At 41.6% G+C, this 24,204-nt stretch overlaps 1 protein-coding gene across 1 annotated transcript; it reads right to left on the bottom strand.

The window, feature by feature from the left end:
- Window positions 1–2,633: 2,633 nt before the first annotated feature.
- On the bottom strand, window positions 2,634–17,298 carry LOC118166089 (ethanolamine-phosphate phospho-lyase-like). The gene is made up of 13 exons (XM_035324703.1): window positions 17,158–17,298; window positions 15,857–15,975; window positions 15,545–15,704; window positions 14,786–14,860; window positions 12,881–12,974; window positions 11,702–11,818; window positions 9,867–9,949; window positions 8,703–8,928; window positions 7,769–7,923; window positions 6,965–7,054; window positions 6,622–6,752; window positions 5,671–5,738; window positions 2,634–4,787 (listed from the first exon to the last, which is right to left on the bottom strand). Exons 1-13 carry the CDS (start codon window positions 17,223–17,225, stop codon window positions 4,665–4,667), a joined length of 1,509 nt encoding a protein of 502 aa, XP_035180594.1. The 5' UTR covers window positions 17,226–17,298; the 3' UTR covers window positions 2,634–4,664.
- Window positions 17,299–24,204: the final 6,906 nt, after the last annotated feature.

Below are 24,204 nucleotides of genomic sequence, written 5' to 3'. Positions count from 1 at the left end.
TAAGAAATTTGCTCTGCATGCAAGCGTTAATCAGTTGTTTTTCTATATTATTATATTAAACGGAGGGAAAAAAAAACACACAACAAGGCAGATCAAACATGCTTATATACAGTATGCTTATATGCATATATACAATACATAACCACACAATATAATGAATAGTGTTTCATGGAAATCCCAGGTCTCGACCTTGTCTCCTCTAGCACTTTACCAAGTGCAGTTTCTTTAACAGCTCTGTTTTTTGGCTCGTAGCTTAGGGTACCTGCAGCACTTACTATTCAGGGGATGCCTATACAAATTCTTGTGCCCCATTTTGCAAGAGACATTTAAACAGCTTTCTCCACTTTCATTTTTATGAAAGGTGTTTTTCACTTCTGCTTCTAGGCTCTAGTTTTTACACATTGTTGCTGAAAAAATGTGGTTTTAGTTGAGGGTGTCCCATGTTGCTGCCTTAAAATCGAAATTTTGTCTCCATTCATAATATTCTTTTTTTTTTTTCTTTATTTTTTCGTCTTTTTTTTTTTACTTTTTTGTTTTTACTTTTTTGTTTTGTTTTGTTTTTCTTTTTAAACAGAAATACACCGCATGTTGTAACCATAGACATGTAAAATGAATATGTTTGAGGTTTTTCCATTGTTCCCCTTCATCTCTCCATTATTATTATTATTATTATTATTTTTAAACCAGATAACATCAGAGCTTGCTTTTTCTGGGGATGTGGGTATGTGGGGAGCTTTTCCCCTCTGGAATATGGTGCATTGGGGTTGTCTGCTAGTTAGCATCCACCAAGTTTACAGCTCTGAAGATTGTAAATGTATTTTATGTATGCCTGAAAGAAACATACATCTAGAAAGCATCAGAAGAATGTAACACTCCTCCATGTGCATGTGTGATGTGGAGAAACAGGTATGAAGGGATTCTGAATGAAACCAGCCTTTTGCATCTATCTGGGCCTTTGGGTCTCCCACATCATCCTCTCCTTCAGATTGTAACCACAAAACTGATCAGATTGCTGTGATCCAGATTTCTTGTTGGTACACTTGGCATTTATTTCCTTTCTCTGTAAACAAGACAAACCTGATTTTTCTCAATAATTCTTCTAGTCCATGTGTTTCTACTGCAGTGTTTAATAGAGCTAGGGCTGAGGCATACTCCCCAGATGTGGACATGCTCCGATTCCCTGGCAGGTCAGGGATGTTATGTTGCCATAGCAACTTTTGATCCTGTTTCTTCTCCCCAGAACAGTGCCTTCTAAGGCATGGCTTTCCAACTCTGCAAAGCATCAATCCTGCTTGCTTTTATGTAGGGGAATTGGTTCAGACTGTGGTGGTTGGTTCAGACTCTCACAGTGGTCTTTCATAAGTATCTGCAGCAAGCACTGTCCTTTCTTTTCCCTTGCTCTGAACAGCCCTTTTTTCTTTAAAGCCCTAAAAGTGCAATGTAAAAGTGATTGAAGTAGTGGTAAACTATGATTATGAGCTGCAATAAAGATAAAAGTAGCTCCAGTGTGTTCCCCACTTAGGAAGGAGTCCTGCCTTTCCCTCACCCCACTGCCTCTTCTTCCTGCTGCTTGTCTTGCACAGGCTCGGACCCCCTCCAAGTGTTCATTGGCCTCGCAGAAAACTGATAGCAAAAGAAAAAAAAAGGGAGGTGCATATTTTTTTCTGCAACTGGCTTACAGGGGTGTCTGATAAATGCGAGGACTGGGGTGGAGGCTGAACCACTTGGCCAGAACCAGGAACTGCACAGCCAGGACAGGAGAGGAAAAAGGAGAACAAAGAAGTTGGGGAGGGGAAGAACTTTACCTGTTCAGTGGACAGAACATATTTGATCAGTTCAACTGACCAGAACAACTGTTCATGTTTGGCCTTAATTACTCTCATCCTTAATCAGTCTCTTCTAATTAGTAAACCCTTCACAGCAGGGGTTGCACATAATCTTGTTTGGGGACTCTGAGATACTGCAAAAACATTAACAAAAAAACAGTAATAGTAATTTTTGTAAGACCAGCTCAACTCCTGTTAACTGGTGGATTGGTTCCTCCATATAAATTCATATAAAAGTGTGTATCAGAGAAGTGCTTGCCTCTCTTGTTTAAAGGAAATAGAAGATTTATCTGTTCTTGGAAACTTGTACCTTGCATGATTAGCTACCATTAGCAGAACAGATACGTAGAGAACTTCCTGCTTTGTGAAGCAGAAACTGGATTTAAAACACTATCCAACTGGAGCAATTGTTTCTCCATGTAATTTTAGCATGTGCAGAAACAAGACACAGGTAGAGACCCAGACCCCTTGTGCTTATGAAGTTGCAACCTTTATTTCCCTCCAAATTTAGATAAATTGGATATTTTTCTAGTTCTTCATCATGTTTTTGAAAATTAGATGTTAATGACCTGCCATAAGGCTGTTGGGCTGTGTTCTTTTGAACGTAACCCTCCCAGTTACTGGGAACAGCATGCTGCTTGTTCTGCATGCTGTGGGTGAGGAACAATGTAAGGAGCCCTCACTTGATACTGGGAATGACCTAAGCTGTGCCTTTAGACACATACCTTGGTAGGAAAAGTGGGTGGGAAGGGAAAGAAATGGGTAAGTTTTTTTGTTTGTTTGTTTAATTGAAAGGAGACAGGTGCAACGTGTTCAGGTAATTTAATTTGCTGACAATAAACGAAAGGCATTGGACAATTAGTAGCATGTAAGGAAGATCCTTTCCCCAGCTTCAAAGGGTAGGTTAATTGTGATTCAACCATGGATTTGCTAGTGCCAATTTGTGGCTACAGGGGAACATTAAGGCATCTGCAGAAAGCACAGTGGCAGCCTTGATTTTGAGCAAAGTGCCATGGAAATGCGCCTTTGGTATGTTGGTACTCGGACTACGTTAGTCTGTCAGTGGTTTATCTAGTTGGAAGAAATTCCTTTACCACCCCTCCAAAGGAGGTTGACTTGGGCCTTTGTGCAGATGGGGAGCTCTGTGCCACGGGTCCTGGCAGGGCCCAGCCCCATTTGCAGCACAGCCCCACAAGCAGTGGATCTGTGGCAGCTGAGATAACCTCCAGCACGGAGGGTGAGAGCTGTGTACAGCAGAGGCCCACATAGAGCCTCAGGGAAACACAGCCAAGCCAGCTTTGCTTTGGCATGGAGAGAAGCCCAGGCCAAAACTGAAGTGGTTTTCCTCATCAAATGGGTGTTACTGAAGAACGGAATTGAAACAAAAAAAAAAATCCTCTGTGGAGGATTTCATAATTACAAATAAGAGATTTATTTTTATGGAATTATTTAAGAATCATGAAATAGAAAATAAGCCAGCTTAAGGATGTTGGATGAAGTTACTTCGGAAATATATTAATATAGCAAATTGTGAAAAACATGAAATTAAATAAGGTGTTCAATTTTCAGTCATATTGGTGGTGGTGTTAGCAGTAATTATGAAACAGCAGAACTCAGGGTATGAAAATTGAATAGATTTTTTTTTCCTGAAGTACATACCACATGTAAAGCCCTCAGTGTTTTCCATAGCATACAGTTGTGCATATATTAAAAGAGAAAAACAAGGCTTGTGCGCTTTCACTGAAATCTAACACCGACAAGGAGGCACAAGTCAGGCTAGAATATCTCCAGCAAAGACAGGCAGTGGCTGCAAAGTGGCTCCATGCATGTTTTATGCAGAGGTCCTCTCATTTTAGTAATCTATCAAATGTTAGCATAGCCATTTATGTGTTCAGGATCCAGTGCAACTGGCGTGCAACTCTTCATCACCTCTGACAAAAAGTAACAGAACTGCTACAGAAGGATCAGGCAGTACTTCCCATGGCTTTCAAAACATCTAAAATCCATGGCAATGCAAGCTGGGCTGTCCCTGGGAGCCTCATTTCAGTGCATCTGAAATTATCTATACTGTTCTTGCATATTTTGTGGACTTAGAGGGTTCAATATATAAACTTTTGAAAAAAAGAAAAGCTAAAATCTGACTCTATATAAATAGCTCTCTATAAAAGTTGCTTTACCGATAGAAAATTATGATCCATACTCATTCCTTTGAACACAAAGTAAGAATGGCTTGCATGAACATTGTGCCTCTAAACACAGAGGTAGACTCTTGGTAGAGCATCATTGACATTAACAAAGTTACACCAATTTATATCAGCTGGCAATATGGTCCATAGGACCTAAGATACATACGAAGATAATGATTTCTCTCTCAAGTATTGTTTTGTTAATTCAGCCATTAAAACATGGAAAGTAATTAACATCTCAATATTATATATTGAAATTTAAAATATTGTAAAAATAGCATGTGAAGTTCATCATGTTAAACTTCATAGGATTGGTGGTTTTCTTGTATGGTGGTTAAGCAATTCAGACTCTGTGAAATATGAGTAAATCTACATATTTCACAGAGTTTGTTTACCTATGCCAAGCCTGCAATCAGCATTGCAATCATGAATCACTTGCCCATTCTGTCACATGTAGCTTTCAGGCCACATGGTATAGTTCTCATATATCTGAAAATGTATTTTAAACTCCTAATAAAGCTAACAGGTATTTAGTCAATTTAGGGAAGGTAGCACTAGGCTTCAGACAAATCCTAGGACTCAGACTATTGCACTCTTCATCTCAAAAGCAAATAGAAAACAAATTCAAACTGAAAAAGAAAACTTTCCATCTTCAAGTTATTATTCTTTTACTTGGCACTGAGCATTTTTCAGGGTAAAAACCATTTTCTTGTCTGCAGGCAGCTCCATTTGTATTGCTGGTGCTTTCATTTGCGGACTCTGCTTGAGAACTAGTCTGAAACACAGTTGAGAATTAGTCTGAAACACAAATGAAATATCAACGAAGGCACAAGCTTGTCTTTCAACAGACAGGCATTGAACTTGGTTCCCATTAAGAAGCTCTGCCTGATTCTCCTTTTTCTGAAGAGTAACCTGTCACCTTTGAAATAAATAGAACAAATTGTGTACAAATGTATGAAAGAGTTTGTACCCCATATCTAGATTTATCTATTATCCAGATAGCCAGTAATCCATTTGATCTCTGCCTTGATTATTGTGTCCCTAGATAGCTGTGCTCTTGCCTCTCTGCCATTTGCAGCATCACTGGAAAATTTGTGAAGGGATACCTCAGTGAGCTTTCCTATAGCACAGTGGATGACATGTATTTTTAAGGGTGTGAGAAATTATATATGATTTGTCCAAAGCCAGTGCTGCAACCTAAGGAGTCCTAATTTGGATGTCAGCCATTCATAAAGATTCCACTACAGTGGAAACTAAATCCTTGGTATGACCTAAAAACTGGAAATCTTCCAGGCTGAAGCCTTGCTTAGAAAGCCAAATATCCATTGGTAGCACTCAATACCTAGAACTGGTGAAATTCTTGACTGCTTAAGAGCGCACAGTTGTGTGCTGCCGAAGATCTGGTTGCTTGTATTTGCATATATGTAAGGCAGACAAGGCAATGGACTTGTCTATGAAATGCTCCTTGTTGTAGGTTTGTGTAGGTCAGCTCTTTTTAGATTTGCCCCAGTAACGCAATCCTCTCAGGCTCCTTTCAATAGAGTAGTTCTGACCTCAGTATCAATGCACAGAGCCTCTCATGCCATCAAAAATGAGGGTCATTTGCTTCACCAAACACCTATATGAATAAAATTGAAAAAGAAAAAAAAAGAACATACTTTTATTTTACATTGTGCATTCGCAGGCATGTTGTTTCCTGTCTTCATTCCAGTTGCCGCTTCAATTTCTAAGAAAAAAAAATAATAAAAAGAACCAGGTGTAAGTAAGCATACAGTCCATTTAACTGCTAGCTGAAGGAAAAAATACCCAATCAAGTATTCCTCTGAGCATTTATGCCATGGGAGAGTAACTGAATAATAAAGAATACTTCCTAAAACATTTTTCTAAGGAAACATGATTAATTTATCAGGACTGTGGGTGTTTAAATAGCATGAGCTTAGCAGCTTAGCCAGTGCACAGGGTATATAGACCCTAGATACCCTATAGATAGACCTTTCAAAGCTGAATCCTGCAGGTTTGTGCTAGTCTAGCCCCAGTTGTTCTAACCTCAGGAGATGGGAGTGTTCAATGTAGAATGGGTTTGGAAAGTTGTTATGTTAATAATATGTTATTAATGATAAATATCCATATCCTGATGTTATTTTCCCCTGAACTGGTCTCCAGGTAGAAGATAAATAGAGCCTGAAAACCTTCAGGCTGAATTTGAGTGAGGCAATCATATTCAGTGAAGGCAGTTAGAAAAAGAAAAAGAAAAACAACAAGCAGAGCACTATGGAAAGTTTCACCAGTGTCTTTCAGGCCTCTGGTGAATTAATTTATATGCTCCTTAACACATAGCATATGTGACCAGAGATAAATAAGAACACTGAGCCTATGAGAGGAAGAATCAAGAGCAGGACTTTGCCTAAGGAGTTTGGCTGAAGTATATTTGAGGCTTTTTAATTTATTTTGAGTAAATGGCATTGAGAACAGCAGCTTGGACAAGGAAAAGGAAATGTATTTGCTTCCTTTTCCTTGCATGTAATGGCCTGCATTATTGTACTGTGACTGGTGTTTCTAATATGTCACTACAACAAAGAGTATTCTTGTGACCATTAAACCATATGTACCTGTGAGAAGTACATCAATTTTCCCCACTACGTGTTTTGCGTTTTCCATAGTGAAACACATTGGTGGTTTAAATTTAAGTACATTTCTGTGTGGTCCATCTGCACTAAGGAGGATTTTCTGCTCTTTCAGCCTGTGGAAAGAGGAAACAGTTGTGTTAAACACAGGTATACAACTATATTGTGCCCTGTCAGACTCTTCAGGCAAAGTTCAACTTTGAAATTTTTATTTTTTCTAATACCATGTCATCAGAAGCTACAGAAATTTAAGTTGAAATTAATGTGTAACTGCTAGGGAATATTAGGAGGGTTTGATCACTGCATGTAGTCATTAGAAAACGTTTACTTGTAAATAAGGTGAAGAGCTTCAGCTGTGGCTGGTGTTCTCTTTTGTTGGTCCTTCACCAGATCCACTCCAACAAACAATCCAATGCCCCTGGAGCAGAGATAAAACATAGAAAAATGAAATCCAGCGTCAGGAATCAAAGCCTTCTGCTCAAATGTAGACCTAACAACTGCACTTCCCTTTCTTGGGGTGCAAGAGAGGAAAGAACAAAAAAGTGATGAGACTTTCTGTTTAGCTATCTTTTGGCACTTGCTACTTCAGATGTGAGATAACAGCTAATTCTGAATAAATATAACTGGCTCATTGAGGCTACATGGCCAGGTAAGAATATTCTTGCTCTCTTATCCTGCAAACCTCAAAACAAAGTAATGTGGAAGACAGATAACCAAAAACAAGAATGAAAAACAACAACAACAATAATAATAATAAAAACAAAAAACTAAGAGTGGTTATCATGGTTCTAACATGAGATGGGGGATACCTACACTAACATCTCCAAATGAAATGGTCCAGAGATTTGAGTGTCTCCATCATCCCAAGAGTGTGCTGGCAACTGGGCATAGTGGTGGATCTTTCTCCTACTTGCTCCCAGAGCCTTTTTAAGCTACATTTATTCCCCAGCTAAACAGCAGAATGGAAACATTTCTTTACAAACATGTTATTTACAGTATTAGTTTTGGGTAGTCCAGTTTCAAAGATGTGGAACATAATCCTGTTTCTGGGTTCTCCTCATCCCAGACATTTTTTTATTTTTATTTTTTCCCTCATCATTTCTTCTCTCCTAAACACTGAAATGCCACCTACCTGATATCTCCCACTAAGGGATGCTTCTCCTTTTGTTCAGCCAGCAAGTCTAGGAGATAATTTCCTACACGTGTGGCATTTCCTTGGAGATCTTCTTTTTCTATTACCTCCAGTACAGCCAAACCAATTGCACAAGACACTGGATTGCCTCCAAACTGATAGTAAAGACAACAGGGAAACAACACCCATCAGAAACATTCATCCATGTCTATCTGGGTAGTTTTTGCTTGTCTTCTACTTAGCATGTAGTGAGGAAAACTTAAAGAATTTAAAAATTAAAAAAACTTAAAGATTTTGTGCTGTGCAGGCTGTGGAGCACATGGTTGAGCAGTGTAGCAAAGCCCAAGGGAGTGAGCTCCCTGTTCCTCCGTTTTGGGTTTCAGTAATTCGAAGATTTCACAGCTCAAGTATTGAAGCTGCTCTCATGGTTCATAGACTATATATGCAAGCAAAATACTCCTGTGAAGAGCACTGGGTGACAGATCTGGTATTTCTTCAACTGTAGGGTGTAACCTCCTTTGAAAGAAAGGGTCACTGTTTTGTTAGGTGATGACTGCACAGCAGGGTTTCCAGGGCATGAACCTTACCTGCACAGCACCCATTGCTGAGCCTATCCTAGAAAATGAAGTGTTACATGGGCAGCATTTCAGAGGGGGGTAAGGGAGAGGGAGGAATAAGAAGGAAGTTATCCATATGGCTATGAGATGAACTGCATGACTTGCCAGAGTCATGCTGGTCTATTTTAAGATATACCACCTGATAGAGAGCATATTTCAAAGCCTCTCCATTTGTTCCTAGGTATTGGCTTTTGACTGACTTGAGCTCTTAGCAATATGATGCAGTGATGGATGCAGATGTTAGCTGAATCACCTGAACAACTGGTAACTGCTAAATGTAAACAAACAAAAGGACAAACTTGCATGTACAAACTTACAGTATTGAAATACTCCAGACCAGAGGCACCAAAACTTTCAGCAATTTCCTTTGTTGTGACCACACAAGACATAGGGTGACCATTGCCAATGGGTTTTCCCATGGTGACAATGTCAGGCACAAAGTCTTCGCCTTGCAGTTGGAAAGCCCAGAAATGCTTCCCAACTCTGCCAAAGCCAACCTGGACCTCATCAGCTATGAATACACCTCCTGCTGCGCGCACATACCTGGAAACAAATAGAATAGCTTGAGTGACTAACTTTGCTGACTGGTCTTGAGTCTAGGACAAGGATGCTGGTAGTACAGAAAATCTCTAGTGTGAAACCAGTTTAGACAATAAAAAAGAATGTGTCTGCTGAAACACAACTTGGTATGGAACTTCAGTACTGCTGCTCTATCAACCATGCTCAGAGACTGCATAAGTGGCTAACCCCCCTGGCATACATCCCAGCAGTCCGTGTAAGAAGAGGTTGGTTCTTCCTCTCTTATTCCAAAGACTGCTGCCAGGACTCGGCTTTCAAAGCCAGACCTGTGAATCCTGAGTTACTCAACTTGAATGTATCCTTTGTCATAGTACTTGAGCACTACAAGTACTACAAGTACTGCAAGTACTACTTGAGTCCTTCACTGACTTGGCTCTTACTCAGGCCCTAATGAACCTATAGTTCATTTATCAAATTTCTGACAGATATCCACAGCTACTCCATTCAAGCCAATTGTTTTGCATATAGTGTGACAAACCAGAGCTGGAGTGCGCAACAGAAATTGGAAACTTATTCAAGCAAAGCTGTAGCTATTTCAATTGAAAAAATATTAGTTGACTAAATGTTGACAAAAAACGTCTAGTATTTTGATGCAAAATAGGAGTACTGTAATTTTACTGCAGGGCTACCTCTCTGATGGTTCAACTTCATCTTCTACCATACTTATGGCCTGAAGATTAAAGATAGAAAAGGAAAGACAATTATCCAGCTAAAAATAATTAGTCAGCTGATGTTCCATAAAAAATAGAAGTGGAATCATACTTTTCAAAAAGCAGGAAGAAACCACAGATAACCAAGAGCAAGAGAGGAAGATAGTTGATTTGATTGGATCAGACTATAGTAAAAAACATTTTTTTTTTTGGTTAATTTTCAGCTATGCCCTTTCAAAGTGATGTACGTACTCTGCCACTTTCTGGAAATAGCCCACAGGTGGAATTACTTGGCCTCCACAGCTCTGCATGGATTCAGCTATGAAGGCAGCAATCTACAAAAAACAAACTCAGGTAAGAGCTATGTTCATCTGCCTAGCCTCTGCACAAACATCTAACAGTCTAGAAATAAATGCTTAAATGTGTGCCCTGATTTAATCACACAATGGGTTCGACATCTGAGGGTTCTCGAGGAGCTATGGCTAGAGAATTTTTTCATTTTTTTTAAATTGGGGGTGCCCAAATTTGCAGTAGCCAGAGCCACCTTTGTAACCTGATGGGAATACAAGGACCTCCATTAACCCCGGTCCTACAGCCATTAAAGTTGAAGACACTTACTCGTGTCAGCAGACAGACTCCTGGGAGCTCTGTAAATTTATTTACAGATTTCCATTTACAGGAGACATGCCAGTGTTTGCCATTTTCTCCAAGAGGTGAATAAAGCTTGCTTAATGCCAGGAATCTCCAGTAAGAGGTACATGTGGTGATCAGCTTAATTGTTCAGTCTTTAACACCAGGTAGAGTTGGGTTGAAGCTGAACTGTAAGATGACCTGAGGCTATGCTTTGGGCACCCCTGCCTAATGAAAATAACTAAAGAAGTGAAATATCAGCATGAGGCACTTGACATAAGAGGAGAAAAATTCTATAGGTGAAATAATTCCAGTTGCTAGGAATGAAAAAGAAAGTTATTTCAAGTCAGGAAGGGCAAGAGCAGCAGATCAGACACACTGGAACATCAAAATTCATTTCTTGTCAATATGTCTATGCAGCAGAGATACAATATTACCCCAAAGTCTCAGCATAAGTCTGCTATTTAAGGGATTGCATCCCCACACCACTGTGAACCCCTCCCTGAGCATCAAGAAGTCTCTCTGGGCTGGTGCAGTCTTCCTGGAAACAAGGCCGAGCAGTAACGTGTAAAGAACCGTATACTATATTTGAAGAGGCATGCTACGGCCAAAGAATACGAAGCTTCCCATAGCATGTGAGGCTTAGCCTTTAGCACAACTTGTCCTGCCACAGGTCTATGTCACCAAAACCTAAGAAATATGCAAAAGAAAGGAAACAAGGGAAGAAAAAAAAAAACACAAAACTATCCGTTAGTAGAGGATAAAAAAAAAGTTGATGAAGAAATTAAACGACAAGTGATACAAGTCCATTGGACTAGAAGGGAACATGTTGTTCCAATCTCCACTGAATGTGAGGCTTTGAATCAAGCCCTACATATCTCTAAATGCTTACAAAAAGCATTTATGCTTACAATATGCATACAAAATATTAACAAACATTGTAAGCAAACCTATTTAGAAATGATTTGTTTTTATCACGGTCATGTTTTATATGATTGAAAGGTTCATCTTTTCAGATGACTTTGAAGTTAGCTACCAGAATCAGAAATATATTATCAAGATTTTATCTATCTTTTTCTCCATATTTTCTCCATTCTTCATTCTCCATTCCTTTTATATATCCTTGCTAGAACTTGTGTTGTGTTCTCAGCTGACCTCAAAGCTTGCCTGAGCCTTAAGATATTTACAGTCTACTGGTGCAATGCATAAAATAGAGAATTAAACTATTTTGGTTGTATCTGCTCATTTACAAATGTATAATTGGTCCTTTCACTGATACCTAGAAAAATTATGATAAGGTTGAAAAATGGCACATTTTGAAGACAGAATACATCACAGGAAAATGAAAGGCAAGCAAGGGAAACTAAGTAGAGAAACGTGCTTAGTTTCCTGTTTCATGCCTCCATTTTACTCTTAATAAATGAAGCTTCAGCATTTCTAGAGCACGAGACACACACCTTGCGTCCATTGTTCTGTGTTTCTTCAATAATCTTTTTCACCTCTTCAGCATAAGCACTTGCTGGATCTGGATGGTCTTCCCTATATTTCCCTCTGTAGATATCTGGAGAAGGAGCCTGAAAAGACCAATTTAATATATGTATATATATATTTAAAGGCAATCTTTCTGTGAAATATTTACTCTCTTTCTTTTCATTGCGTCAAGATTTTGTAACAGGGTACAGTTCTGTCTTTTCACACAGATACATAACAGGAGTTAGCACAATCTCAATTTCTGCATGGAATTGCACAAAAATATGTACAGGAGCCTGAACTCAAAGCCAGCCCTGTGATGTGTTCAGCATTACTGGATGCAAATATTGAAAGAGCCATCTATTTCATCCGCCTCTTCAAGCCCATTCCTCCCCTCCCCTAAGACATAATACTGAGTCCTCATCTGTCAACTTATATCAGTTTCTTGCAGGAATTTCTCTTCCTGCAACTGGAGAACTGGGTTTTCCAGTCTGGCACTTGATTTCCAGCATCCTCATCGCAGTAATGACCAGTAATGTATGACCTTCAAGCCTCCACAAACAATGTAGGAAGAAGTTAAGTAAATAAAGGAATTGGAGCATTATAAAAGGAGGGCACTAATCTGACAGTGTGGTTAACACCAAGAGGTCTAGTTCAGAAAGACCTGTGAGCAGTTTGGTGTGCTCCTCTAAGCTGAGAGTGTTGTTTTGTCATGGTAAGATATACAAGATCAGGCTGGAAATCAAACGGTAGCTTGTTCAGGTGAATATTCATGAGCTCTATACCCAGAACTGTGTGCACATGGGCTCTGTCTTTCCAATTTTTTGAAGTAGACTTAAAAGTCCTGCATATCTTTTGCCAAATTAACACAACAGACATTGGCTACCTTCCTCAAACTGTGCATCTGTACAGTGCAATGACTCTGAAAACTTGTAGTGTACTACTAAATGAATTCAGCCTTGCAAATGAGGACTCTCTTTGAAATCCAAAAGCAAACAATTTTGCTGTATTAAGTCCACTGACAAACACTCAAGTGTATGTACGCTGGCATCAGCAAAGCAGAATGAATGTATATTGAAAGTGTATTTATGCCAGAAGTAGCTAATTGAATATACCGCATAACAGGCATAACAATGAAAGAAAGAAAGAAAAAAAAGCGCACTTACCACATGCACAAACTCCTTCTTGCTGTCCTTTCCCAGCTGATTAAATTTATAGGGACTGATGTCAATCAGAGATGTAACATGGCCATGGTAAGCACTGCATGAGTGTTAAATATTGAAGTCACCAAATTTATAGAAGAGCTAAATTTATCATTTTGCTTATAAATAAACCAGAATAAGAGGCTGTATTTGTACCACAGTAGCAGTTTGTGATGGGATCTTAGTTTAATTCTCTCAATCTTTCTCTCAAAGGCAATATGAAATTGCTGTTGGCTTTAATTCGCTAGCAAGACTGGAACCAGGGGTGAGCTTTTGTTCTTGCATAAACCCAGATGCCAGCATGAGGACAGGCAGGTGATGTCCCCTGGATAGCACCACCTCTGAAGTGGCTGCCCTGGCCAGTTAGGAACAGTGGTGCAGGGCAGGTCCTGCTGTCTCATGGCCACCCTTCGGGCCCTGCTCTGGCCAACCCAAGCTTTGTAAACTAGGCCTTAATGCCCCTGCAAAGCCTCTCAAGAGTCTGCATTGCAACAGAGGTTGTGGTCCTTACACAGCAGCAGCACACTCCTACCTGCCCTGAAGGCCCGACTGGTTGGCCAAAGCCAGTCACGGGATAAGGGTGAACAGTGTTTGAATATAAAAGCTTTGTAAGTATGCTGGAGAAAGTTACTATTGAGGCCAATTTGATCTAGAAATGAGGAAGCACAGTCTTTTGAACATAAAGCAGCTTAATTCAGGGAATAAACACTTTCATTCAGCCATAAACTTGAAGCAGAGGGAACTGGAACCCAAAACAAAGACAAGTCACAGTCAAAAAGCAGCGGACATGTTGTATAAATAGGATACTTTTGCCTTCTTTCCTCTTCTTAACTCCTTTCTGTCAGTCCGACAGACTGCCAATGGGGGCAAAGAAAGGACAAAAAATCCACCCTGACTGGGGCCACAGCTATAACAAAACCCCACACAGCCCTGGAAACTGGGGGCCTGTGGTGTTCAGGCAGGCAAGACTTTGCAGTTGAGTCACTGAGCCAGCTCCATCATCAGCTTCTCCTGACTGAAACTACTGTCAGGGGCTCCAAATCGTGTCCCTGTGAATCAAGGAGGGCTAACAGGGATCTGGCTACAGCTGAGTCAAACAAGCTCTATGCCTTTCAGTCACAGATGTGCTCCTGCAGTTGGCTGGATTTTCTGAGCATGACCTGAGGAAAAGATCCAGTCCAACAGCAGTGTAACCAATGCTACAATTGCATCCAGGCTAGGGAGACCCAGAGACTTGGTCAAGAACATTCCTCAGGACTGACACCCCTTTCAGTTCCTCCTGATTTTGGAGTTGCTCAGTTTTGCATGTATGCTTCTGTGATTAATGTAGAAGAGCTGAGCATTGGTGCAGCAGGAAATCAACACCATTGCAGAGCTCCAAGGTCATCCTTTTTGAACACTGAATGCTTATTTATTTAGAACCATGGAATCATAGCACCAAAGACTCATTTACGTTGGAAAAGACCTTCAAGATCCTCAAGTCCAAAATGAAGCATTTCCAGCAGAATATCACAAACAGAAAGCCCTTTTCCAGAACAGCCCAGTGGCTAGACCACTCAGTGATGTTTCAAACTAACGTTCATGTCTCTGGCATGAGTTGCTTTGTCATTCTCTGTGGGAAATGCCCTGTAACAGGTGACTGTCCTTCTGGGGTAAGCGACAATCTCTGTTTTTCACAAATCTTCAGAACTTGTGTTTATCCAAATGTGAAAAAGGGAAACTAATTTCCTGACCTCTTCTACTATGAAAGCAACAAAGCCTTTCTTTCAGCAGGCAGTACAGTACAAACAGCAGGTTGCTGCACAGCCACTTCTGAAGTAATTGCAGGAGTTGCTGGCTGCATTTACACAAGCTGCTCTATGTACTTACTTTTCAAGAGTGATCACATCTTGGTGTCCATGGTACTGCCGGGCCAGTCGTAAAGCCAGATCATTTGCTTCAGACCTGCACCACAGCAGATACAGCCACAAAACAGTGAGGAAGGGCTTCCAATTAAAATCTATGCTAACAGAAGGGGAGGCAGGGGACACAGCACACAGCAGGCTCTTTTTCTATACAGATTACAATGCTAAGGTTGTGACTGTAAATGCCACATAAGAGGGCGAGGAAAAAAACAGCCCTTTGTACAAACAGCAAACAAAGAGATGCTTCATTTCCCTCCCCCAGTTTGTTTGTGGACATTTACCTCCTGTAGGCACAAATGAGACCACATCTCAGAGCAGCGAGCAGCCGAAAGCACAACACAGCCATAAAACCCCCCAAAAGTGTCAGAGCATGCTGGCCCTGTCTCCTGCCTCCACGATGGCTCCATCCTCCCCAGCCATCAGGCAGCAGAGAACACAAGTCTGCTCCTGCTGCGGAGACCCAAACTTCCAGCCTGGCCCTCAGCAGCCCCTCTGCTCCCATTGCCTGATGTGCTGCAGAGCAGTCTCATGCCTTGGCTCTCTTGAACAGAGCCATCATATCAAATATGACAGCTGCAGAGACAAAGTATCCTGCAAACAATCAGTACTGGAAATATTTCTGTTGCTTATTACTAAGTCCTACTTTAACAAATTCTTAGTTCTGTGTGTCCATCTTGAACAGGGAGAAAATAGCCTTAATGAAAAAATAAGTAAGCAGACATACCCAGAGTTAACAAAATAGCACACAGAGAGTTTCTCTGGCAGGGTAGCCGTAAGACGCTGAGCATACTGAACGAGGTTGTCATGCAGGAACCGGGAGTTTGTATTGAGCAGTTCCATCTGTTTTGTTGCAGCCTTTATCACATATGGATGGCTGTGGCCAACTAAAGAAGAAAATAGTATTACTTGCAAACAGTCTGCTATTGAACCACACAAGGAAGCCCTGTGACCCTGTCATCATCACTTGAAAGACATGCATTACAATTCCTATTAGAAATGAAGCAGCAGAAGCAGTCTTACAAGATAAACTGCTTACCATGTGCAACATTGTTGATACAGTCTAAGTATTTTTCTCCAGTCTCATCAAACATATATTGGCCCTGAGCACGCACTATCTTCAGAGGGTCCTTGGCGAAGAAAACTTTGCAGGAAGGCCTAAAAAATGTATAAAATAACACCGTTTTAGTTTTCTGAGTCATTCCCCCCTCCTTTGAGCTCTTTTGGTGACAGCTGCCTCCATCTGCAGAGCAGTGGTGAGATGGGGCTGATGAATGCCCCCTGGCACAGCAGGAAAGCAGCAGTCCCGGGTAAGGGCACCCTCAATCCCTGTCTGGAAGGGGCTCCATGTGAGCATGGGGACTGCAAGTCCTTCCAGGTCCTTACACGTCCCACTGCATTTGTAGGCTGTAACTCTGGTTGTTTACATCATGTATTGCCATTTAACTCCCTGGGAATAAAACTGGGTGGTTAAGAGCTGTTTTATGCTCTAGCCAAAAAGTCGTTATAGAAGGGCTGACTCTATTGCACAGAGGTCATGTTCAAGAACAAAATGCTAATGCCTTGCAGGCTTTATTTTCAGAGGTGCTGAGCTGGCACCTAAAATCTCACTGTTTCTTCCTAACTGCTTTGAACAACATCTTTAAAAGCAGCTTTTTATAAGGACCTAATTCATGCTGGCTTCCAGCAAAACTCAGGTTCCACGTGACATTATCCAAAGCCCTCTTTAAACTCTCTCTCTCCCCCCACCCACTTTTTTTTCTCTCTTGGAGAACATGCCAGCTATGTAATTATGTTGAATGATATTGCTGAGCAGAGGGAAAGCATTCTAAACTTTCAGAAAGGGTTATGTGGTCTCAGATAAACATGGCTGTTTCCAGGTAACCCCGTGCTACGAAATGCATCCCCTCAGTCGGGTGCACTGTGATCACCAAATTGTAAAGCCCTGAGGCAACTCCTGGAAAGTGAAGTCATCCACTCTCTTTCCTTCTCAAAGCTTATAGTCCTGCTGCACACATCTTTTTCTGATGCCTCTGGCTACTCCTCTGCTCCACTTCAAAGAAGGATACCTTGTCATCATCACTGGGGCTGTTTCTTGACTACACTTTGCTCTTCTGCTAGGTCAGCCCTTTCTGCAGGTCTTCTTCTCTTTGCCCTACACAGGCCAGTGTAACGTGAGCAAGATTCCCTTAGCACTGAGCTGGCCCCTATAGAGAAGCTGGTGTGACACAAGCTTCATGAGTGCATCTGGGCTCTGGCTGAACCTGAGATGGCTCAGCTCCTGCAGGACGAGGTCCCACCACCCTCACCGTGCTCCCCACCCGCCCCTGCTGCCCCTACCCGATGTGCTTGTTCCGCAGGGCGAGGGTCTCTGCCTTGCTGTAGCGCTCCTCCATCCCGCCCGGCATGGCACAGAACAGCACGGCTCAGCTGGGATCTCCGCCTCTTATCCCAGTGCTGGTGCTACGAAACCCCTCCTCCTCCCTCCACCTCTCCTCCCTCCATCCCTCCTCCGTCTCCCTCCTTCCCTTGCTTACTGTTTCTCATTCCAGCTCCCAAATCACAGACGCTGTGGTGGGGGACCCCAGGGGCTTGGTTCAAGTAAGGTTAGAGCTGTAACAGTGGCTACACAGCTCGTCTCCCAGGATTTGTTTGTGAGTGTGTACCTCTATACAGTATCCATATATCTATTCCCAGAAAGCAGGGCGAATTAGTGAGAGCTACATTTTTTGCTATATTTTTCTGTCCGTGGGTATAACAGGGATGTAGCCCCGCTGCAGTGACGCACTGGCACGTCCTATTTCAGTGCAGGCAGGAGCTACCTGCAGTTAGTCCCACAACCTCCTGTGAACTGTTGTTCTGTGCTTAAATCACAGACGTGAGTTGGGTCAGGGGGGAATTTTTCATGGATACCCTTGGTGACCCTTTCATGGGACATCAAACACCCTGGGAAAAGCAGGCACTGACATTTAAAGGCATTGCCTTTGCAAACAGCAAGGCAGGCTGCCCGCCCAGCACCTTGGCTTCTCCTCCCCTCTGCCGTGGGTGCACCCCCTCCTCCTTGAGCCGCACGGGCAAAACCTGTACTCATGTCCCGCTGTACCCTGGCTGCAGCTCATCTGTGCCACCTGCAGCACTGAGACTGCATGATTTCTCAGGGCACATTTGCAAATCCACACGTTCACGAGCTGAGGATACTTATCTTTTCTTGTACCCAGTTAGTCATTCCATTTTTTTCAGGTGAAGAAGCACACCTCCTTATTTTTGTGCCAAATAAGCCATCTTCCTTTCAGCTTCTCTAGTTGAGCACCAGCATTCCTTTTCCTACAGGCATTTTTTCTTTGCCTTGTGTTCTTCAGACCACGTCAGTTTTGAAGCTCAACAGCTTTCACATCCCTGCTTCGTCAGAATCCTGGTGTCACCAGCCGGCAGCACAGAGGTGCAGCAGAGACTAACCGAGGGGGCTTCTCAAGAAGAGAACAGGCACTTAGAGCTGATGGTGCCCAAATTGAGCCTGGACTATTGGTGCCCAAATTGAGCCTGTCAGGAGTGCTGTAATGCTTTTCTGTTTTGCCTATACCTCTGGAAGCTGGGAAATGACAAGTAGCACAGGGTAGTTGCAGTTCAAGTTGTATACATTATATGCTGCAATCCCTTTGTACAGATAATGCACAGAAGAGCTAGAGCCCAGGCATCATTTCGCTGTTTTCCCTGTTTCCCTGTTGACTGTTGACAGCATGCAGTTTGAGTCAGAAGCATTTAAGGACACACGAGCCTCCTGCACCCAGTGTGTCCCTGCCCTCTGTTGGTGCTGCAGACAGCCTTGTCCCTCTTCCAGGGCTGCTGGAAATGCTAACTCTGAAAAACTTCTGCTGTTTACACCATCCTGCCTGGTCCTGCTCTCTCAGAAACCCTGAACCACAGAGAGATATAAGGGATATACAAGCTACTGTGCTTCTGCTCCTTTATAAAGATGCATCAGCAGCCAGTCCTGCTTATACCAGGACTTTTTGTTCCAGATCTAGCAAAACAAAGCTTGTTCATAATACTAAACTTTACTGGGAAAATTCAGAGTGGTACATGAAATAGCTTGTTAGGAGGCAGGCTGCTCCTCTGTTCCTTGAGTCATAGGATGGGACTTAAATCGAGAAAAATGTCCTTCCCTCTTGACTCATGGGTTTTGAACATTCTCTTAATATTATCGGCAGGAACAAGCCTGCCAAGTCTCACGTGTAGAGCAGAGGAGGAGGTCTTTCCCCCCCCCAGTTAGCAGAGAGAGAGACCCAGGACTTTCTGGCACCTCGTCACTTGTTTTTTTTGTTCCTCTTCCACTCCTTCCACCTTCCATCATGATGCTGTGAAGTAAATAATAGCAGCTATTTCTCCATGATACAGAGAATTACTGCTCTCTGAAAATCCTAATTCATTTTTTTTCCCGTCTCTTTATATGGTGGATGAAAACAAGCAAATGTTACTACGATCAGTTACAAGGAAGTAAGTGCCTTCCACCCATCTGCTGTTGAAGGAGTTAGCGTGCCTCTGAAAATCAACATGCTGCTGTTGCGTCCTGAGAAGCAAACCCATTACAGCTGTTCACCTTACCGAGCTTCACAGCAGCATAGCTTTTCAGAGCCATGTCCACACTTGTTGGTTCATGAATAATTTAGTAGAGAATTGTTTCAGTGCTGAATGTGCCAGTAGTGTTTGCAGTTCCAGATTTTTTAAGGCAAATTTATTCACACAAGCTAATGGACCAACCAATGTCACTTACCTGGACTTCCGTAAGGCCTCTGACATGAGCGCACACAACAGCCTTATTTCTAAATTGGAGAGAGATTGATTTGAAGGGTGGACCATTTGGTGCAGTCGATACAACAGAAGGAAGGGATGCCATCCAAAGGAACCTGGACAGGCTTGAGAAGTGGGCCCATGTGAACCTAATGAGGTTCAACAGGTCTAAAAACAAGGTGCTACGCCTAGGTCAGGGCAATCCCAGACATGAGCACAGACTGGGAGAAGAACCCATTGAGAGCAGCTCTGCAGAGGACTTGGGGGATCTAGTGAACGAAAAGCTCGACATGAGCCAACAGTACATGCTTCCAGCCCAGAAGGCCAGCTGCGTCCTGGGCTGCACCAACAGAGGGGTGGGCAGCAGGTGTAGGGAGGGGATTGTCCCGCTCTGCTCTGCCCTTGTGAGGTCCCACCTGGAGTGCTGCATCCAGGGCTGGGGAGAACTATGGATGTTCAGCATGGAGAAGGCTCCAGGGAGGGGCTTTAAACTAAAAGTGGGGGGATTTAGATTGCAGGTTATGAGGAAATTCTTGACTATGAGGGTGGTGAGGTAGTGGAACAGGTTGCCCAGAGAAGCTGTGGATGCCTCATCCCTGGAAGTGTTTGTTCAAGGGCAGGCTGGATGGGGCTTTGGGCAATGTGATCTAGTGGGTGGCATCTCTGCCCATGGCAGGGGGGTTGGAACGAGATGGTCTTTGAGGTCCCTTCCAACCCATGATATGATAATAGTGAGAGGATTGTTGTTGTTTTGTTTTCCCCATATCTATGTATTTTATCGTAACCAGATAAGATTACTTCACAACAATTATTATGCCACAAAGAGGAGAGTTCCTACAAGTGCACAAAAAGATGCTGGGTACTTGTTATTCCAGCCAGACAAAAGGTAATGCCAGAAAAAGCTCATGACTGCTTTGTTTAGGTGTGGGTACTTGGAAAACTCAGCCAAGGTGTAATCTGAACATACAAAATAATAGGAATATTTATTGGCTATTGGACATTATATCTTGATGTATATATTTCAAAACCTGAGTCTTAGTTGATGTGACAGGAGCTCTGACCACCTTTGACCTTAGACACAAATTAAAGCACATTGAGTACAACTGTACTGGCAGAACATGATCTCTTGGAGCAGGTTTTGTACAGTATTTTCCTAAGAATACAGACCATGTATTTATTTGTATGCTTAGATAAACGCATATATGTGTACACACATAAACACAGAATCCAAGTTCTGAGTTTTGAGCAAACATTTAGAAGCACTGCATTTTTCTCCTGCAGCCAGGAAAAGGGAGATAGAGGAGAACATCCTGTGAGTGCTCAGACTGGGAACCAGCAGAACTCGACAAAAAAGTAGATGACTGTTTGTGGGAACATGAATGTTTTGACATTCCCTTGTTTTATTTTTCACATGTGTTTGGGTGTGACTGTTACTACTTGCTGGAACATGAATGTTTTGTCAGCTCCTTGTTTTGTTTTGTTCTTTTATTCTGCTAACAATTATTTTTGGGTGGTTATTAAATCACTAGGTGAAGTTGCATGGGGTGAGTATATAAAAGGCTGCTTTTGTTGCATTCTCCTGATTTTCACTGACTCCTTGTTAAATGCGTAAAGATTACCAGGTTTAGTAGGTCCACAAAGCAGGGATGGACGTAAGTGGCCTTTAAGTATTTAATTAAGCGCTCCATTAAATGAATGAGAGGGGAAAGCAGGGGAAAGCATTTGCAGCCCTATGAATGCCTCAGGATGTCACAAAATTATGAAGAAGGTACCTGGATAGGACTGACCTCCAGAGGAAAGTCAAGTCAATGTCCCATTAGTGCAGCAGAGTGAGAGGTCTATAATAGACTGCTTAACTAAAATCTCACTTTAGAGGGAACCTGATATCTAAAGATAACTAGGAGGCAGTAAAATCACAGAATGCGAAAACCACTGAGTGCTAGCAGTAGCCAGAGCCCACTGTTTGTTACTACATTAGTAATGAAGCTGTGTGCTTAGGAGGAAATAATAATAATAATAATAATAATAATAAAAGCTGGAAATGTCCAAATGGTTGACCCCATGCTAACAAAGTGATGCTAGGCAAAAATGGCATTGCTGAAGGCAGGACAATTTTGGGCTCACTTCTGAAAGAACAGGCCCCTGACAGAGGACACCCACCCAACACATCTGCACAGCAGGGGCAGGCCCGGGGTTGAGGGGTAGCATCCAGATCCAGGGGGAGGTGCCCAGGAACCCCAAAAAGCTGCATCCCCTTCATCAAATGAGAATGGCTTCTGGGCCACAGTCTTACAGACACTGCCAGTTCCTTCCCTTATTGGAGGATTCATGAGTTTAATGTTCTCTAAGACGTTGTGTAGTCTCAGGAAAGGCAGCCAGCGTAGCTCAGGTTTAGCATGCCTTAGCTAGGTGCAGCTAAAGGGGGAAAACAGTGACAGACAAAACAAAACAAAACCATATAAAACACACTTTTTGCTTGTTTCTTGACAGTACAGCTGCAGCAGTATTGAGAACCACTCTTTGTCCTCTACAAAAGGAGAAGAAACAAGAAAGGTAGCAGAAAGAAGAGGCCAAGACTCATCGCAGGAGAAGCAAGGACTGCACAATGGTCAAAGCCAGTGTCTGCAGCCCCTGGGACCAGCGCCTGCTCTTGGCTTTGCAGGGCAATTCTTTGGTGACGCTGGGCAAGTTAAGCTGTGTGCTGTAAATTCCTCATCTGGGAAATGGAGCAAAGCTATTTTTAGTACTCCTAGGAGTCTAAAACAAAGCTAGATGCGATTAACATACACTTACGGAGATTACCAAGAGTTAAGAGTAGAGGTCAAAACCCCATGGCGCTCATGCTGTCTTAGCCTAGAGTGAATACATTTTTGAGGTGAAGGATGGGGGAAAAATGGGGAGTGTTTTGTTTGTCTGAAATATTTTGGGACTTAGAAAACACAAATATTTCAACAATGCTTTGAAGAGATTACAGCCACTGCACAAAGTTTTGTTCTTCAAAAAAAGTCCTTTGTTCAAGGAGACCCCTGCAAAAATGTGTCTTCTGAGAACAGGGATTTTTTGAAAACATACTATTTTGTAATAATTCTTATGCTTCATCTTTTCTGAACAAAGAAGATTTACAGTAAAAAACACCTCTAGTTTGTACTGTTGGTCATGACACTGTCCTTTGTGGGACAGGAAACAGTCCAGGTTTATTTTTTAACATCACTATTATAGAAAGGGTGATTTTCAGCTTTATTTCTTTGGATCCTAGGATGCCTGCGGACTTGCATAAGTAATAGTTTCAATTTCAGATACGTAGACCTCTACAGCTTATCCAGAGTGAGGGGGTGCTCTAAGGTTTGCAACAAAGCTTCTACTTTTCCTTATTTAACTTGCAGGTATCTGTAATCTTTTCTGCCTCTTCAAGAAAGGTGACCAAATGGACTTGACTTTGAAGAGAAAAGGTGTATTAAGAATAGGAAGAGCACTGTAGGAAAATGCAGCATGTTGCAAAGGCCCCGATTTTTGTGGCAATGTGAATGCTGACTGACATGACCCACACTAGATTTTAAACTGCAAATGAGCACCACAAAGCACGAGCTTTTTCCAATCCAGACAGACCAGAGCAATTTCTTTGCACCGACACTAAGAGCTTTATAACTATTCAAATCAGCACCAACAGTTGGATTGATATTTTAATAATTACACACTTTTTACATTATGAAAATAAATCATAAATAGTGTAAAAATAATTCTGAAGATCAACTTCTCACATGCAAGAAACAAAAAACTGAAGTACAAAACTGAAAGAAAACAAAACAGTATTCAACTGAAAAACAAGGAGAAATTTTAATAAAAACAAAAAAAGCATGCTGTTTGATTAGGTTCAATTACGTCAGAGGCCACAAAAAAGTGGTAATTAATAACAAGTTAAAATGGGTGATTAAAACCTCGCAATTCTTTACACTATTCATGAAAACAGGTCTCGTGACATATTTACAGTGCTAAGACACTCAGAATATATCTAGGATTGATAATATGATACTGACCCTTGTGTTTTTTTCTCCAAAGCAGTGTAATCCTTGCCAAATTACTTTTCTTTGTACTTTTACCTCCTCTACTGCAATTATGAGACCACTTGCAATACAAAAATAACTGCACATATAGATGAACTTAAAAAAGTAAAAAATACAAATAAAAATATATAATATTTTCCAAAGGAAAAATTCAGATACATACATCTTAGAAATATTTTTAAAGTTGTGTGATATTTTCCCAAACATGTACAATAATACAAGAATATCCACATGTATGTTAACAATATGTAAAACATTCTTCCACCAACCCAACTCTTCATAATACTTCAAAGAACTGTGCAAGTACCAATGGTATCTGGGAAATTCATACAATTTCTTTTTTAAATAGAAACACGTAAAACACTAACGGTCCCAGGTTAAGTTAAGGCCCCCTGTTTTCCAAAGAAAATTAGATTTCCAAGAAGCATTGATAATTGGATGCATTTTAAAAATATAATGAAACAAAAACAACACTCCAACTCCACCCCCCTTTTTCTTTTCTTTTCTTTTCTTTTCTTTTCTTTTCTTTTCTTTTCTT

This window comes from Oxyura jamaicensis, chromosome 4, assembly GCF_011077185.1.
Source record: "Oxyura jamaicensis isolate SHBP4307 breed ruddy duck chromosome 4, BPBGC_Ojam_1.0, whole genome shotgun sequence".
In the NCBI taxonomy this organism is placed as follows: domain Eukaryota; kingdom Metazoa; phylum Chordata; class Aves; order Anseriformes; family Anatidae; genus Oxyura; species Oxyura jamaicensis.
This window is presented reverse-complemented; position numbering and strand designations above follow the sequence as displayed.

Bases quoted from the DNA above. Each gene is read 5' to 3' on its own strand.
- LOC118166089 (XM_035324703.1), bottom strand. From the start codon at position 17,225: ATGCCGGGCGGGATGGAGGAGCGCTACAGCAAGGCAGAGACCCTCGCC. The intron at 15,976-17,157 runs GTAGGGGCAGCA...TACATTTTTTAG, and splicing joins CTGCGGAACAAGCACATCGG to GCCTTCCTGCAAAGTTTTCT. The intron at 4,788-5,670 runs GTATGTTCTTTT...ACTGTGTTTCAG, and splicing joins ATGCACAATGTAAAATAAAA to ACTAGTTCTCAAGCAGAGTC.